Below are 14020 nucleotides of genomic sequence, written 5' to 3'. Positions count from 1 at the left end.
CAGACATGAGGATAAAAAAGCACAAATCAAATGCCCTGAAAAGTTTGTAGGTTTTTAGAAAAATGTTTTTAAGCTATCTCACTATGATTTTATCTCAAGAAATCAACAGCACATAGGGCTTATGGAACTCCAGTAATACTGATTATCTTCCTATTATCTTTTGGTTTACTCTGTTCCCAGCAGAAATACAAAGGGAAAGCCACTGCAAGTAAACAAATCTTGATGAACACATCCTTAGATATTCTTTTGGGAGGAGGTGGGAATTTGGTAGTTTTTTTTTTCTGGTAGCTTTTTTTGTGTGTGTGTGTGTTTTTATTTATTTATTTTACCTTTGCTGTGATCTGAAATTCTTCATGTTCTTTTAACAACTCTTGTGTGTGCTGGATACTGGAGCCAGTGGAAGTATGTGTAGATAAATAAAACTCTCCATTGTCATGGATCCATTCAAGAGCCTAAATGAAGCAATAACAAGGTAAGAGAGAAAGCAAAACACTTTTGCCAGTAGAAACCATCTGCAATTAGTATTTCACAAACACAGGTTAGCCACAGATAAATTTTACTCTATGTCACTTGTGGCAATCATCTAATACCTCTACAATATCAGTTGGTAACTCTGAAACAATTCACTTATTCCATGAAACAATGCTTAAAGAATTAAACAACTGACACACAAATCTGAGTACTTCAGCAAAGTCCACTGCCACAGGACTATAGTAAGGTTCCAATTGACTATATCTATAGTTTCATAAGTCTACTTCTCAGCTGTGCAAATACCACTTTTTAGGTGCAACACAGGACAACTGTACTCAGAGAGAGGCATATTCCAGCTTTTAAAGATATTACGTAAGACTGCCAAATGTGTAGGCTAAACTTGCCAAGCACGTGAGATTTAACTGTCATTTCACTCTTTAGCTGATGTATTCTAGCCTCACAAAGTAGGGTCTGTAGTTATACGTACTCCAAGAGATTAAATGTGCAGCAGGGGAGGAGTATGGAGATATATCAGTTAAACCAATTAATGTACATATAGGTAGCAAAAGACAAGAACTAAGAACTGCAAACTAAAATTGCTTCCTGTCCACATCCTGGCACCTTACTCTGTCACTATGATAAACCATGCTGATCCAAGTTATTATCTATGTTCTACCCACATTAATATTCGCTGCCCTTTTAAGCACAACTCGGTGGTTGCGAGGAACCCTCCTCTCTGGCGACTACAAAACAAAGAGTCCTCTCAAACTGCTGCAGAACAGTAAAAATAAAAAGATTTCACTGAAGACTGTCATTATCAAGTTGTTTTGCAGCTCTAAAATACAGGCTCCTACAGCAATATGCAGAGGCACATGAACCTAGACACTTCTTGGTTCTGACAAAGCAAATAACAGATATTCAAAGAGTTTAATACAGCTTGCTTAGAACTGTCGTATTACTCTATACGTTTACCTTCTGTCTCTTCAGTACATGCGTACAGCACTAAACAAAAAAATTAATCTTCCAAGAGAAAAAGTTGTAGATTGCTTTTGGGTCCTCATTCTTTCGTCTCTCATACTTTCAGTTTACGCTTTTATCTACGCCCATTACGAAGAACAGGAACACTTTTATCTTGGCGGACGGCAGGTACGTATTTTTCAAGACCATAACTTGCCACTGAACCAGAAAAGGCACCGTCTGTACTATAGTTCCACCAACTGAAACTCACCAAGGTTGCGACTGAACAACTCTGATTCTCTTCCTTCCACTTAAGATGCTTTTGCCTCTTGGTACAAACCCCAGTGTGAATAGAAAGCCTTCAAAATTCAACACTGAGTATGAATGCTAGAATGTCATTTACCTAGTCACATTGTAGTGCAGATGCAAGCCCGATGAGATGGGCCTGTACTTTTCAAGCATCGCTGATGGAAACAAACCACCAACTCTTGGGCTGCTGCCAAGAAGAGGGACACGTAACCGACCACCTGTACGATACACCTTGCTGTTTGAATGTCAGTCTTTGCAAGAGAAGACCACCATGGACAAGCAGCACGGCTGTTGCTGATATTACGAACAACATTTATTTTGGCACTACTTGTCTTCAATGTTTTAGCCTCTACCTTTTTTTGGTGGGTTTATTATGCAATGCTGGAATGAACGATAAACAAAAAAACTTCCCCATGTGCAATGCTGCCCTTTTATAACTTTTTGGCAGATCTCTAGAGCCACAATATGACACAAAGTTTACCTCTTGTGTTAATTCCCACAGTTTAGAATAGCTCTCATTTCATTTAAGAATCAGGATTTTATGTTGGAGGCACATATCACTGTATGAGAACTGCAAACTACTATGGTATCTGCTCCCACTGCAGGGCATCAAGTTCTGAAAGCTCAAAGAATGGGTTCTTCCAAATTAAAAAAAAAAAAAAAAAAATTAGACAAAGACAGCAAAATTTCTATTTTTTGGCTAATCAGTATGGAGTCCATATAGGTATGGTTTGCTTTTCAGTGACTGAACTGGTGACTGCTGAAAAATGGGATGCACAATGAAAATGCTGACAGATCTTTATCTCCAGTATTTGACTGTCAGTAAACTCTATACAAAAGCAAGCAGGTCATGTGCTTGGCAAAAATTGGATTTAAGGTTATTCAAAAGTAGGGTGGAGGGCAGGGAAATGGGGGTGTTGTTGTTGTTTTAAAGAGGTATTAATCTTTAACTTCACTCCAAGATTTATCTTGCATTACTTTCTTCCTGCAAGCATGAAAAACAGACTTTAGAAATCTTTCAAGACATCAAACCAGACCACTAGCATTTTAACCTCCTGTCTACACTGGCTGTCAGAAAGAAATAAAAAATTAGGTTTACTGAGTCCTATTTTGCACTACAGACATTGAGTTCCTTTCTGCAGAACAGGAACTTTGTCACATATCCAGTTTAAAAGAAGAAAAATTAAAAAAAATATTGCAGATCATTCCAGTTACCAATTTTGTCTGAGGAGCCCCTACTTACTTCTATAGCTTATGTTTTGATTAGTGCAGGGGATTTTTTTTTTGGTGCATGGTAGTTACTAAATAGCACTTTCCAGACTGATGTATTCAAAATACAAAGAGATAGATCTACCATGCTAGAAAACACAAAGCCAAGTACATGCAGAACTGCAAAACTCAAGTCATTCAGTTATTATGGTTCAATGAGTCATCCAACTTGTCAGTTTTCTAGAACTGCCAATCAACTTAATTAGGTGGATTTTTTCCCCTCAACATCCGAAAAAATGTTGCTGCTTATTATCTCTCTGGTCAAATTAGGTGTGTGTGTAAAAGTTAACAAGCATGACAATTGGTCAAATACAAACTTGCAGGAATGAGATTTTCCGGTACCAGATCAAGCTGGCAGAAGCAAAACACCACCTTTAAGTTGCAGCAGTAAAGACACCCCATCTCAATGGAAAAAGAAAAGCAAATAATTTCACTTACTTTATATTCTAATCATTGATCTTTCAGCCATTTCAAATAATTAAGTCAACAGCAAATTTGTTACTGTATGTAAAATCTCTATCACATGGCAAAGGGTTTTTCTATGAAATCCTCACCTGTTTGGCACTTCTTTCAAACACCACGTACTGTTGGCATTGATCGAGTCGTCTTTTACGCATAGTCCAATAATGCAGCACACGGTTCTCCCTCTGGAAGAGTTCATTCAAGATATCTGAAGAAATAAACATAGTTTCAACAGAGGTTATGACAGCCAATTCTGAAATATCACATTAAAATCAGCAGAATAAAGTACTTTATATTGTAGAACTTACAATATACTTATAATGTTATTTATTTTGTTCTTTGTCCTGACATTCATGAAACAAAGAGTGTACCCTTTTCATTATTACTTTCAGAAATGTTGGTTAAAGAAACTAGATATGCTATTAAAATTTGCTACTGATACCTTTCTTCTCTCAAATATTTTTCATATGGGGACTGTCAGTGCTTATAACCAGTGAAAATGTAGGCTGAAAAAGGTGGTTCTTTCCTCAGAAAGAATGAGCATGCACAAATAATCACAACATACTGAACACTTCATATTAATGATAATAAGAACACCCCAAATTTTCTGAACAAGTCTCCTGTAAATATTTTAATAATTTAATACATACAGACAAAAAAATAACCTTGTCACTACAAGAATAAATGCAACATAAGCAGATATTAAATGTATAGCAACACAAGTAGTAAAAATACACTATTACCAAGTTCGTAATTCCTCTGGAAAAAAAAAAAAAATCAAATCCAAGACTTGTTCAAATATGTGTGTTCATCGGGCCTTGACAGAATTTCCAGGCAATCAAGTAATTAACTCCACAATACAGTATTCCATTCTGGGATACCAGAAACTGGCTGCCATTGAGAAGTCATACCCAAATTCCACCATTAATCTCCAATTCCATGTCTGGCTTACAAATTCTTCCTGGATAGCAAGGACCTTCTGCTTGCAGTATGCAGAAGATTTTATCTGAACTCTGCTTCTTTAACGCATATTGTTTTTTCCTTCACACAAGAAGTTGCAGCAGTTTCTTGTGAAGCGCACTTCACCCACTGCCTCTTCCAGGGCAGCAGCCCTACCAGGCTCTGTAGCCACTGCCAACCCAGAGAGCAAGCTGAAGTACACAGAAACGGGGACACTCAGTATCTCGGCCAGGTGGCTCTGTCAGAAATGCACAGAACCCAAGGGGATCACAAAACAAAAGGTTCATTCTTCACAATAACACTTTAGTTACTTTTCTACTGATACCCCAGCTGGCACCTTCCCATAACTATGAAGGGAGGCTGTTAGGTGCTAGGCCTCATAAGGCCTCTGCGTTCCCCTGCCCCACTGTTCAGCTTCACCATGCCTCACGCCCCAAAAGCTAACAACTCTGAGAGACAGTTTGACACAGAAGCTCAAATAAAAAGGAGCCTGAGGACAAAAGCGTCTTTATCAGTGATTTGGGACCAATTACAACCACTTGTCATAGCCTCGTTAGGGATTATGAAACCTGACTGCATCACTGCCAACATCCGCCTGCTTGGAAGCACCATATTCCCACTTGCCACAGAGCGATGAGATCACCCAGGACTTGCTTTTGCTTGGAATCTGGTCATGGTGGTCAAGGTTTTCTTCCTGCTGGGCAGGCTCCCTTCAGATATGCCTCAACTAATCTGTCCCTTAACCAAGCCATGAGCTGATCTGCTATGAGCCTCACCTGCTTCCTCAGTTTTATTTCTGCTGTACACCAGCTCTAAAATGCTTGCTCAGAATATACACCAGATTTCGGAGGGTCTTGAGGGAAGTGGAGGGGTGGGACACAGTTATTATGTAATGCAATACACCCAACTGGACACACCATATAAAGAGACATCTTGACAGTGATGCAAGCAAAGTAGTTCTGACAAAGAGCAAGCAAGGTGAATTTAGCTAATTGGAACAACACTCGTTCTGTCAGGACATGATACAGATGGCAAGCCAGTGAGATATTTGGCTGGGAACTCTCAGTGTTAGTGTCATTAATTTCTTGTACTGACAAGGAAGAAAAAAAATAAATCTATAAAATATTCAAAGGAAGTTATAGAATGCCAATATTTAATACTAAGCTTGGATGAGCAGCTCTGTCTCAAGCCTTTTGCACTATAGTTGTAATTTTCTTTATTTCAACATTTGTTAGGATCATTTCCTAAACTTTCACGTTATCCTCCAGGCTCGGAGAGCTTTCAGCTGTCTCTATTCATTCTGCCCTCTGCCAACCTATCTAAAAATACAAGTACTGCTAGACAATTTCCTACGTTATGTTCAGTCGCAGGCCATACATCGGAGACAGAGGTAACAAGCACATGAAACCAGCAGCAGAAGCAAAGATGAAGATGCTCCATTTCTGAGCTTACAGCTTTTGTCACTGACCGAATCCACCTGCCACAGCGTGGTTCAGGCCACAACTCCTTCCTAAAATTCAGCTTTAGCATGGTGTCTAATACTGTATTTCAATACTCGTAACTGCAGGTCAATGAAGTTACTTACACTGGTGTGAAAGGCCAGAAGGACACCTCTGTTCAGTACAGTTGTAATTCCTGTTCCAAATAAAGCACGTCCTTTACTAAACTTTGCCTAGATTACGCCATTGCTCTTCTAGATACCCTAAACTACAGCTGGGAATAAAGGTCAATTATGCCACTGCATCAGGTTTTTGAGAAACATCCATCAGTTCTGCAGAAACTCAAAGGTTACTCTAATTTTTAAACTGTTCATTTATATACTTTATACACATCACAGTCTGACACATCACATGCACCTGAGTATGAGTGTGTAACAGCCAAGCAGAACACATGTAACCTCTATTTCACCAAAATGAAATAAACATTTTTTCTCTCTATTTAGAAAAAGATGAAAAGAGATTTTTTTCCCTTACATGTACATTTCAACAGGAAAACGAGAGTGAACTTTTAAATCATTTGGTCAGCTACCACATCATTGAGATCTAAAAGCAGAGTCCTCACTAGTTTTATCTCAACTCCTATTTAATACTCAGAAGCATATATTACATAGCTTATAGGATAAAAGTGTTAGAACACATAGCTTGTGTTTTTCCTGCTTAGGATTTTTGGTTGCTATTTTGTTGCTATATGTCATTCAACCACCTTTCAGTCAGCTTTTGTTACATGGATCATTCCACCAGGACTTGAAAAGTACACAGAACACGCAAAGCACTACGGTTCTGACATAACTATTCTTATGGTTTAGAGGAGGATTTGGTAGAGTATGGTAGAGTAGGGTTAAAGGTTAGACACAATAAGCTTAAAGGTCTTTTCCAACCAAAGTGATTCCATGATCACAGACACTAGCAGAGACTCTTCCATTCTTTTCTCATCTGCACACATTTACCTTTCTCAGAATGACTGTTTACACATATTTCAAGGCCGAATTTTGAAAAAGACTGTCTAAAACACCTAACACTTCTTTCTTATACTCAATAAGTGTGGTCACTACAACTTGCTGCTCAGTTCTGCTTCGTTTTCTTTGTCTACTACTAAGAGAAGAGCTAAGTGACAAATGTCAGTAACACTTCTCCAGTTATTCACACTGCCAGCATTTGTGTTGAGATTGTGTCTTGTACAGTTCTATAAATATTGATGCCTCGGGGCAGAGGAAAAACAATCATTTTTTTTAGCTCACCATGCTCTAAGTTTCAACTGCCACAATGCAATTATTTCCTTCAGAGTGAAATGTATGGCCAATATCTGCTTATCTTTCTAACACAAAAGTTCCAACATAGGGAGATTTTCAATATGAGTACTGACAAATACATGGGTAAGTTTAACACAAACTGCTTTCCCTTTGTAGCAAAGTGAAGCAATGAACACATCATTTTCTAATAGAGTCATCAAGAAATTTGGAGTGGAAGTGACCTCTGGAAGCTCTTGCATCCAACATCCCCTTCAAAACAGGACTCACTTCAAAGGGGCTTATTCAACTCCATTTTAAAAATTCCCAAGGGCAGAGATTCCACTCCTCTCTGGACTACCTGTTCTACTCAGTGCTTTCTCACTCCTGCTGTTAACACTTTCTCCTTACATCCATTTGGAGTTTTCCTTGCTGCAACTTTTTCCTCTGGTCCTATTGACATGTTCCTCTGAGTTGGGCTCCATCTTCTGCATAAGTCCCCTTCAGGTAGCTGTAAACAGCAATTAATTATGCAATTGGAATTCTCTGGTTTTCAGTCTGTAGCATGGCCTGAGTGTTCAGTCACAGCTTAAAAACACATAGAGTGGAATATGACTGGCAAACATGCTACTAAAATCTAATATTTATTTCTGAATCTCTGATCTCAGTTCTGCCTACCTCACTCATACCTACTGCACACCCTATTCATTTTTGTACTTTTGTCCCTGAAAGCCCTACAGATTTCTGTCTCTATTCCACTTCCCATTTGCACTTTAAGGTGCAAGTTACACCTTAAAGCTGCACTACACTGAATTAATCCTAGCAAAAGCCAAGCCCCATGTAATAGTTCTTTCCTCATCTCAGACTACCTATCTACATATCTAATTTAAACATGATGTCAGTTATCCTATACTTCATGAAGTTCCTTAATACTGATTCAGCTGTATGAAGGGCCCAAGGGCATTGTTCAAGGGATTATCTTGTATCACGCTGGCACTCCCAAGGAACTCGCAGAATGCACCACACTAACACACTGAGTAAGCCTGCAGTCATCAGCTCTCATTTGGCTTCAGACCAAATATTATCATATAGAAGTTTACTATCTCATTTTCTTAACAAAAGCAGCACATTTGAGTCTCAAATTGAAAGAAGAGTAAGTGTAAGCAGGAGATAAATTCAAAGCAACTTCATTTGGGTGTAAGATAATTTGACAACTGACAGCTCCTTCAAAATGTGCGAGCAATTTTAATTATTTCCTGTAAAGCCTGACAGGACCACTTGGGCAAGCTTCACTCTTCCATCCTCACATACACCACAGCATGTGATGATCATGTTTTCTGGAGAAAAAAAGAACAAGAAACCCCTTACTTTTGACTTGTTGTTCAGGTGCTTTGATGTGTGTCACCATCCCTGGCATGTTGACACTGTTCCTGTGCAGATATTTTAGGAAGACATCAGCATTCCTCCGAGCCAGTGTGCAAGCCTGGAAAGTCAGTGGTATTATTTTATTTGAAGATGCACAAGTATACATCCAGAAAGAGATGAAGGACCTTGCTCACTCCCCTTTTGGGCATTTTCCACTCTCTCCAATTTTAGAAAGTGTTGCTTGTTAAATCCTTCTACAAGTAAGCCAATTCAATCATTAAAATGGTTTTCCCAATGAAGAGCAGTTAATCCTTACTTATCTGGCAGGGGAAAAAATCCCTGAACAACCACAAAGAAAATGCTTTTCTTCTTTATCTGAAGATCCTGAAAAGCAATTACCTGCTCTAGAGTTTTCAGCATGACTCAGAGCTCACACAGAAGTTTGTTCTGTGTATGTGCCATGTGCCACTCAAAGTTATTTATTGTGTAAACAAAGTGCACATGCTTATGTACTCACCTGCATATTCTGAAACATCCACCAGTACTTTAAGAAAAAGTAAATGCTCCCAAAAGTGTTAAAATATTAAGATAAAACCTTAAATGATTAAGGCAAGGCCTTGAGAGCTTTCAGTCCTTGCTGTCGTATTGCCAATGCTGAGCTCAGCTGCCTGCTTCATCTTAATGTACACCAAGAACTACATATGGGCTGCCTGTGTTTTTTGTAATAAGCAGAACATGAAATGCTACTTTAAAAGTTTAGATAAAAGTAGCATGGTTCAATCTGGTAATCAAGACAGCAAGTAACTTCTCACAGTTTTACAACAAAGATTGGTAACTCACACTCCAGCTACACAAAAGATCTATTTGACAGTATACTTAGACCTGTGTTAATGTGTTCTTGAATATTCTCATCTGTGCACTGAGAACAAAAAACTTTTAATAAAAACAAGCTTTATACTCTTAGTAGTTTTTCAAGGTGATGCTGAAACAAGCCTTTTGTTACCAGGTCAGTTACACTGCTCTGCAAGCATCCGTTACAAATTTATTCAGTATGATAAACAACCTTCTTCACTAGGACATTAGTGGAAACAAAAACCTTTCAGTATCTGCTCACTATGACACAAACCCAACTACTCCCAGATGCTTGTCTAGCAGTTTCCTCCTTCCAAACTCTACTGTAGTCCAATTACATCTGAGAGCTGCTCTGATGCACTGCCACTTCTCTTCCAAAGCAGAAGCCTTTAACCATTCTTTAGAGTAACAGTTGCTCAAAGCAGTGATTCCCAATCCCTCTTCAGTCACAGTGGGAGACCTGACATCTACTGAAACTCAACAGGAAATATATTTAGAAAACTGGCTACAATTTTATGCATTTGGCAATATTCTCCTAATCACTGTCAGAAGCAGTTAATGTGCCACTTCCCACATCTTTGCAGTTTGGGACATACCTGCAGTTTTTGAATGGGCACTATTGTTTTCCACATATGTTCCAGCACTCTAAGAGTGAGTGTTTTGACTGTGTGCTTTTCAAGACACAGAAGACCACAAAGAATTGGCAAAGCCTACCTTTAGGAATGCCTCCTTCTGTTCCAGATGTTTGCTTATCATAGGAGTGACATGATCAGTTTCAGAGTTGGGACCCAGTTTGTCTGCTCCCCCACACCAGTCTTCTTCTCGCTTATATTCCTGCTCCAGGCTTTCCAGAACACTGCACACCTATACGGAAGAAGGAGTCCAACTTGAATATCATTTCAGAAGACAGAAACTCAAAATTCAAGTGAAACAAAACCAAACCAAACCAAAAAAAAACCACCACACCAGAAAACCTATCTACCCCTTACATATACCTTAGTTTCTGACACGTTTTGGCTGGGACTTAAGAGAAGGCAACAAACTTTGGTGGTAGGTCTGCAAGCATTGGCCTGCTTATGTGGAATTACCCAGAAGGCTATCCCTAAAGTTGCTCATCTTTCTCCACCTCTGTGACTGCATAGTTCAGAATGGACTTTAAGATATGACTGCAGAGAATGCAGCTTTGCCAGTCTTCTGCCTAACTGTTCTGCAGACAAATAGGATGAAGATGATTTTTCTCTGATTCCCCCCCCCCCCAAAAAAAACGGAATTAGCCATCTGAAATACTTCCATTAAAACCTCTGTATAATTTGTTTATGGTTTAACCAAAACTTCTGGAGACAAGCAGAAGTGCAATTAAGTACAGTGTGTTTCATCTTAAAAAATGTTTTACAAGATTTTTGTCAATTAAAAATAAGAATTTGAGGAATATTAAAAGAGGAGAGCAATAGAGAAGGCAGAGGAAGGTTTTGGTCTTCACCAATAATCACCGGACTTTGGCAATATACCTACTTTGAAGTTTGCTAATTGGAGCAAATGTAGTCAGAACACTATAGCTTCTTAGCAGTTAGTGCAATCTGTCCAGTATTCATTTGTCACAGAATGGTTTGGGTTGGAAGGGACCTTTAGGATCATCCAGCAGTCCACCCTCCCTGCCATGGCCAGGAACATCTTTCACTAGATCAGGTTGCTCAAAGCTTCATGCAGCCTGACTTTGAGTACTTCAAAGACTGGGTTGCTGACAACGTCTCTTGGCAAACTATCCAGTGTTTCACCACCCTCATTGTAAAAACTTCTTGCTTACTCCCTCCTTCTGATCTAAACATATTCTCTTTCAATGTAAAGCTATTGCCCCTTGTTCTGTCACTAGAGGCCTTGGTAAAAAGTCTTTGTCTTATAAGACCCCTTTACATATTGAAAGGCTGCAATAGTTTCTCTAAGGCAGCTGGTAAAAGGTTTTGCTTTTTTTTTTGTTTTGTTTTGTTTTGTTTTGTTTTGCTTTTGTTTGTTTTATAGTTGCAGTTCTTATCAAATTAGTAAATATGATCAAACCCAGTCAACCATTTTTTTAGGTAATGCTGTTTCATGCCACACTGAAGAATTTTAAAGGTAGACACAGATCATGTAACATTTCTGTACCTGTTCAGAAGTTTTATAGAAGGCAACAGAGGCATTCACAAGCTTGAGACGGTCCTCCATCTTCAGCATCAGCTGTTGCCAGTGGGAAGCAACCTTCTCCGCACACTCCCGGATCATATCCATGTCGTAGTGATTGGCCTGCAGCATTGCCTCTGCCTTCTGCTGAACCTGCAGGGCACTCTGATGCGTTTTCTGATACGAGGGGAAAATTCAGGAGTTCAGTGGAGCACTGAATTTTCTTGAAGACCTCAAAGTCTCACATGTCCACCGCGTCAATGACGTTTGAATTCACATGCACGAACACCCATCAACTAAAAATAACTGTCTAATATTAGTCACTCAATGACTTCACTATGCAAATAAAAAGGAAATAAATCCTGTGGAGATTTATCGTCAAATCAACAATGACTAGCCATTTGTAAGCAAGAGCCCCTGTCTAGCATTAAGCCACACATGGGGTATCTCTCTTGTAGTATACTTTGTTACAGATTTAGGCTGACTTTCATCATGAGGTAAAAAGAAGATCTAAGGACATCTTATTTTGACTTGATTGCTGTTAAAGTCCTCACAGTTTTACTGTGGTCTTCTGCACATCAGCGCATGAATGAAGGTGTAGGCACGCAAGCCAATACAAAAGACACCTCTCTACTCACTGTAAGCAAATTTTTAACTGTAGTTCTCTGTGCTAACATACACTTGCCTAAAATCCAGAAACTCTTAACTATAATAAGTATTATTATATCTGAGTACAGAATGACCCAGAAAACACAAATTTAAACTTCATAGTATTTTATTCCTAAACTGACAAACACCTAGAGGTCTCACAATTTTTATACTTAAAAGCTCTCAAAATGAGTGCATATATTGCAAACTGTAACAAAACAAAACCAAAATCCCCTCCAAAATCCCCCAGAAGTAAGGGTAAGCATAAAACTGTACCAAATGGCAATGTAATGTGAAAGAGTTCCTGCAAGATAAGAGTACTTCTGAAAATAGTCTTCCCAAATAATCATAAGATTGGTTAATCTTTCAAAAAAAAGGTAAAGTTCTTAAAACAAATACGCTATGTATAGATAAGCATCACCGTAATTCCCTCAATAGTGAATATAAATTAATAACACTGTGTTTCAGTCAGTCATAAGATCTCTGGCTATTTTTTGAAGGGAATGACCAGTTCAATTTTAGTTTGACTAAAAAGCGACTGCAGTAGAATGAACACACCACTGCACACAAATTACAGTAAAACCTGTCAAACAAAAATGGAAACATTAAAGGACTGTATCAGAACACAGAAAACTGCTGTTTGCTGTCCCACTTATTCTTAATTTTAACAATTAGCATTATACGTTGTATTATAGCAAGGGAAACATCATTTTCAGTAAAATTGCTGTGAACAGCTATTGCTTTGCAAAGCTACTAAGGGGTACTGAGAAGATGCGTTCACCCCGATTTGCAGCTCCAAAATGAAGAACAAAAGCTCCACCTTCCTAGTAAGTGTTTTAATCTCTTTGATATAAGATTTTTTTTATGGGTTTTTTTATGTTTTTGTTTCTTTGACATAAGCAGCTTTTGCTAAGCTCAGAATATTGTAGCAGGAACCCATCAGTGCTAGTTGCAGAGACTCATTAGTTGTAATATAGGAGCTCTTGGCTATGGTCACTGAAATGGTGCTTTTACCTCTATTGCGTGTTGAAACTGCTCATGTTCCCTCTGTAACTGTTCTGCCTCCTGCAAAGAGCTAGCAGTGATAAGCCCAGCATTTAACATTGACTCTCCATTTCGGATCCAGCCCAAAACCTATAACAGAAGAGAAGACAATGAAATATGCAATTCCAAGGCCAAGCAACAAGAAAAGCATCATTGCTAGGGATAAAAACATTCGGGGTCACATGTAGTACTGGAATTGATGACTACATAAACCATTAATTCTATATTTAGAGTGAATTATGTATTCAATGAACACAGTGAATGACAGTCACTATAATTTCACTTAGCTGACAACTCCTATCTTTCAGTCAACCACTACATGCTTGTGGGTTTCAGTTTATACTCTGAACAAGGCTGTGTTTCTAAATACCATTTCTGGCACCTGGAAAAAAGGAACATGTTACAAGCAGTATTTGCCTAAGAACTAGTGTCAGTAATGTCAATTGAGGACATGCAGCTTGGCAAAAACTAAATATTTGTAAATATTAATGCTGAGAAAATGTGACCATTGAGTGTTTCCTAACAGCTTACAGATAGTCCGTTTTCAAAATGTGCTGCCTTGGACACTCCACTGAAACCAGAAGAATGTTGGGGTGGGGAAGCCTCAGGAGGCCACCTAGTGCATTCCTCACCAACAGCAGGAACATGCAACCTTAAGGCCTCTCCCAAAATCTGTCTTTCACCAGACAAAAATAAGTCATGAATCTTTCTAATGTCTAAACTTCTCTGGCTCTAATTTTGCTTTGTTTCATTTCTCCTGCCACAACCAAAGGAAAGAAAAGACAAAAACAAAAACCAGCCAAC

At 38.7% G+C, this 14020-nt stretch overlaps 1 protein-coding gene across 1 annotated transcript in view; it reads right to left on the bottom strand.

Moving 5' to 3' along the window:
- The window catches only part of LOC103774253 (triple functional domain protein-like), a gene marked incomplete at both ends in the record, with an annotated part of 31194 nt that extends 17888 nt beyond the window's left edge, over positions 1–13306 (bottom strand). The window contains 7 exons of the mRNA XM_008941649.1: positions 330–452; positions 3561–3676; positions 8522–8636; positions 10085–10234; positions 11510–11712; positions 12461–12476; positions 13187–13306. Of these exons, the coding sequence (XP_008939897.1) occupies positions 330–452; positions 3561–3676; positions 8522–8636; positions 10085–10234; positions 11510–11712; positions 12461–12476; positions 13187–13306 (843 nt within the window). The remainder of the gene's footprint in view (positions 1–329; positions 453–3560; positions 3677–8521; positions 8637–10084; positions 10235–11509; positions 11713–12460; positions 12477–13186) is intronic.
- Positions 13307–14020: the final 714 nt, after the last annotated feature.

The sequence above is a fragment of the Merops nubicus genome, unplaced genomic scaffold, assembly GCF_000691845.1.
Source record: "Merops nubicus isolate BGI_N331 unplaced genomic scaffold, ASM69184v1 scaffold14580, whole genome shotgun sequence".
NCBI lineage: Eukaryota > Metazoa > Chordata > Aves > Coraciiformes > Meropidae > Merops > Merops nubicus.
The sequence above is the reverse complement of the archived record's forward strand: the minus strand, read 5'-3'. Positions and strand labels throughout refer to the sequence as shown.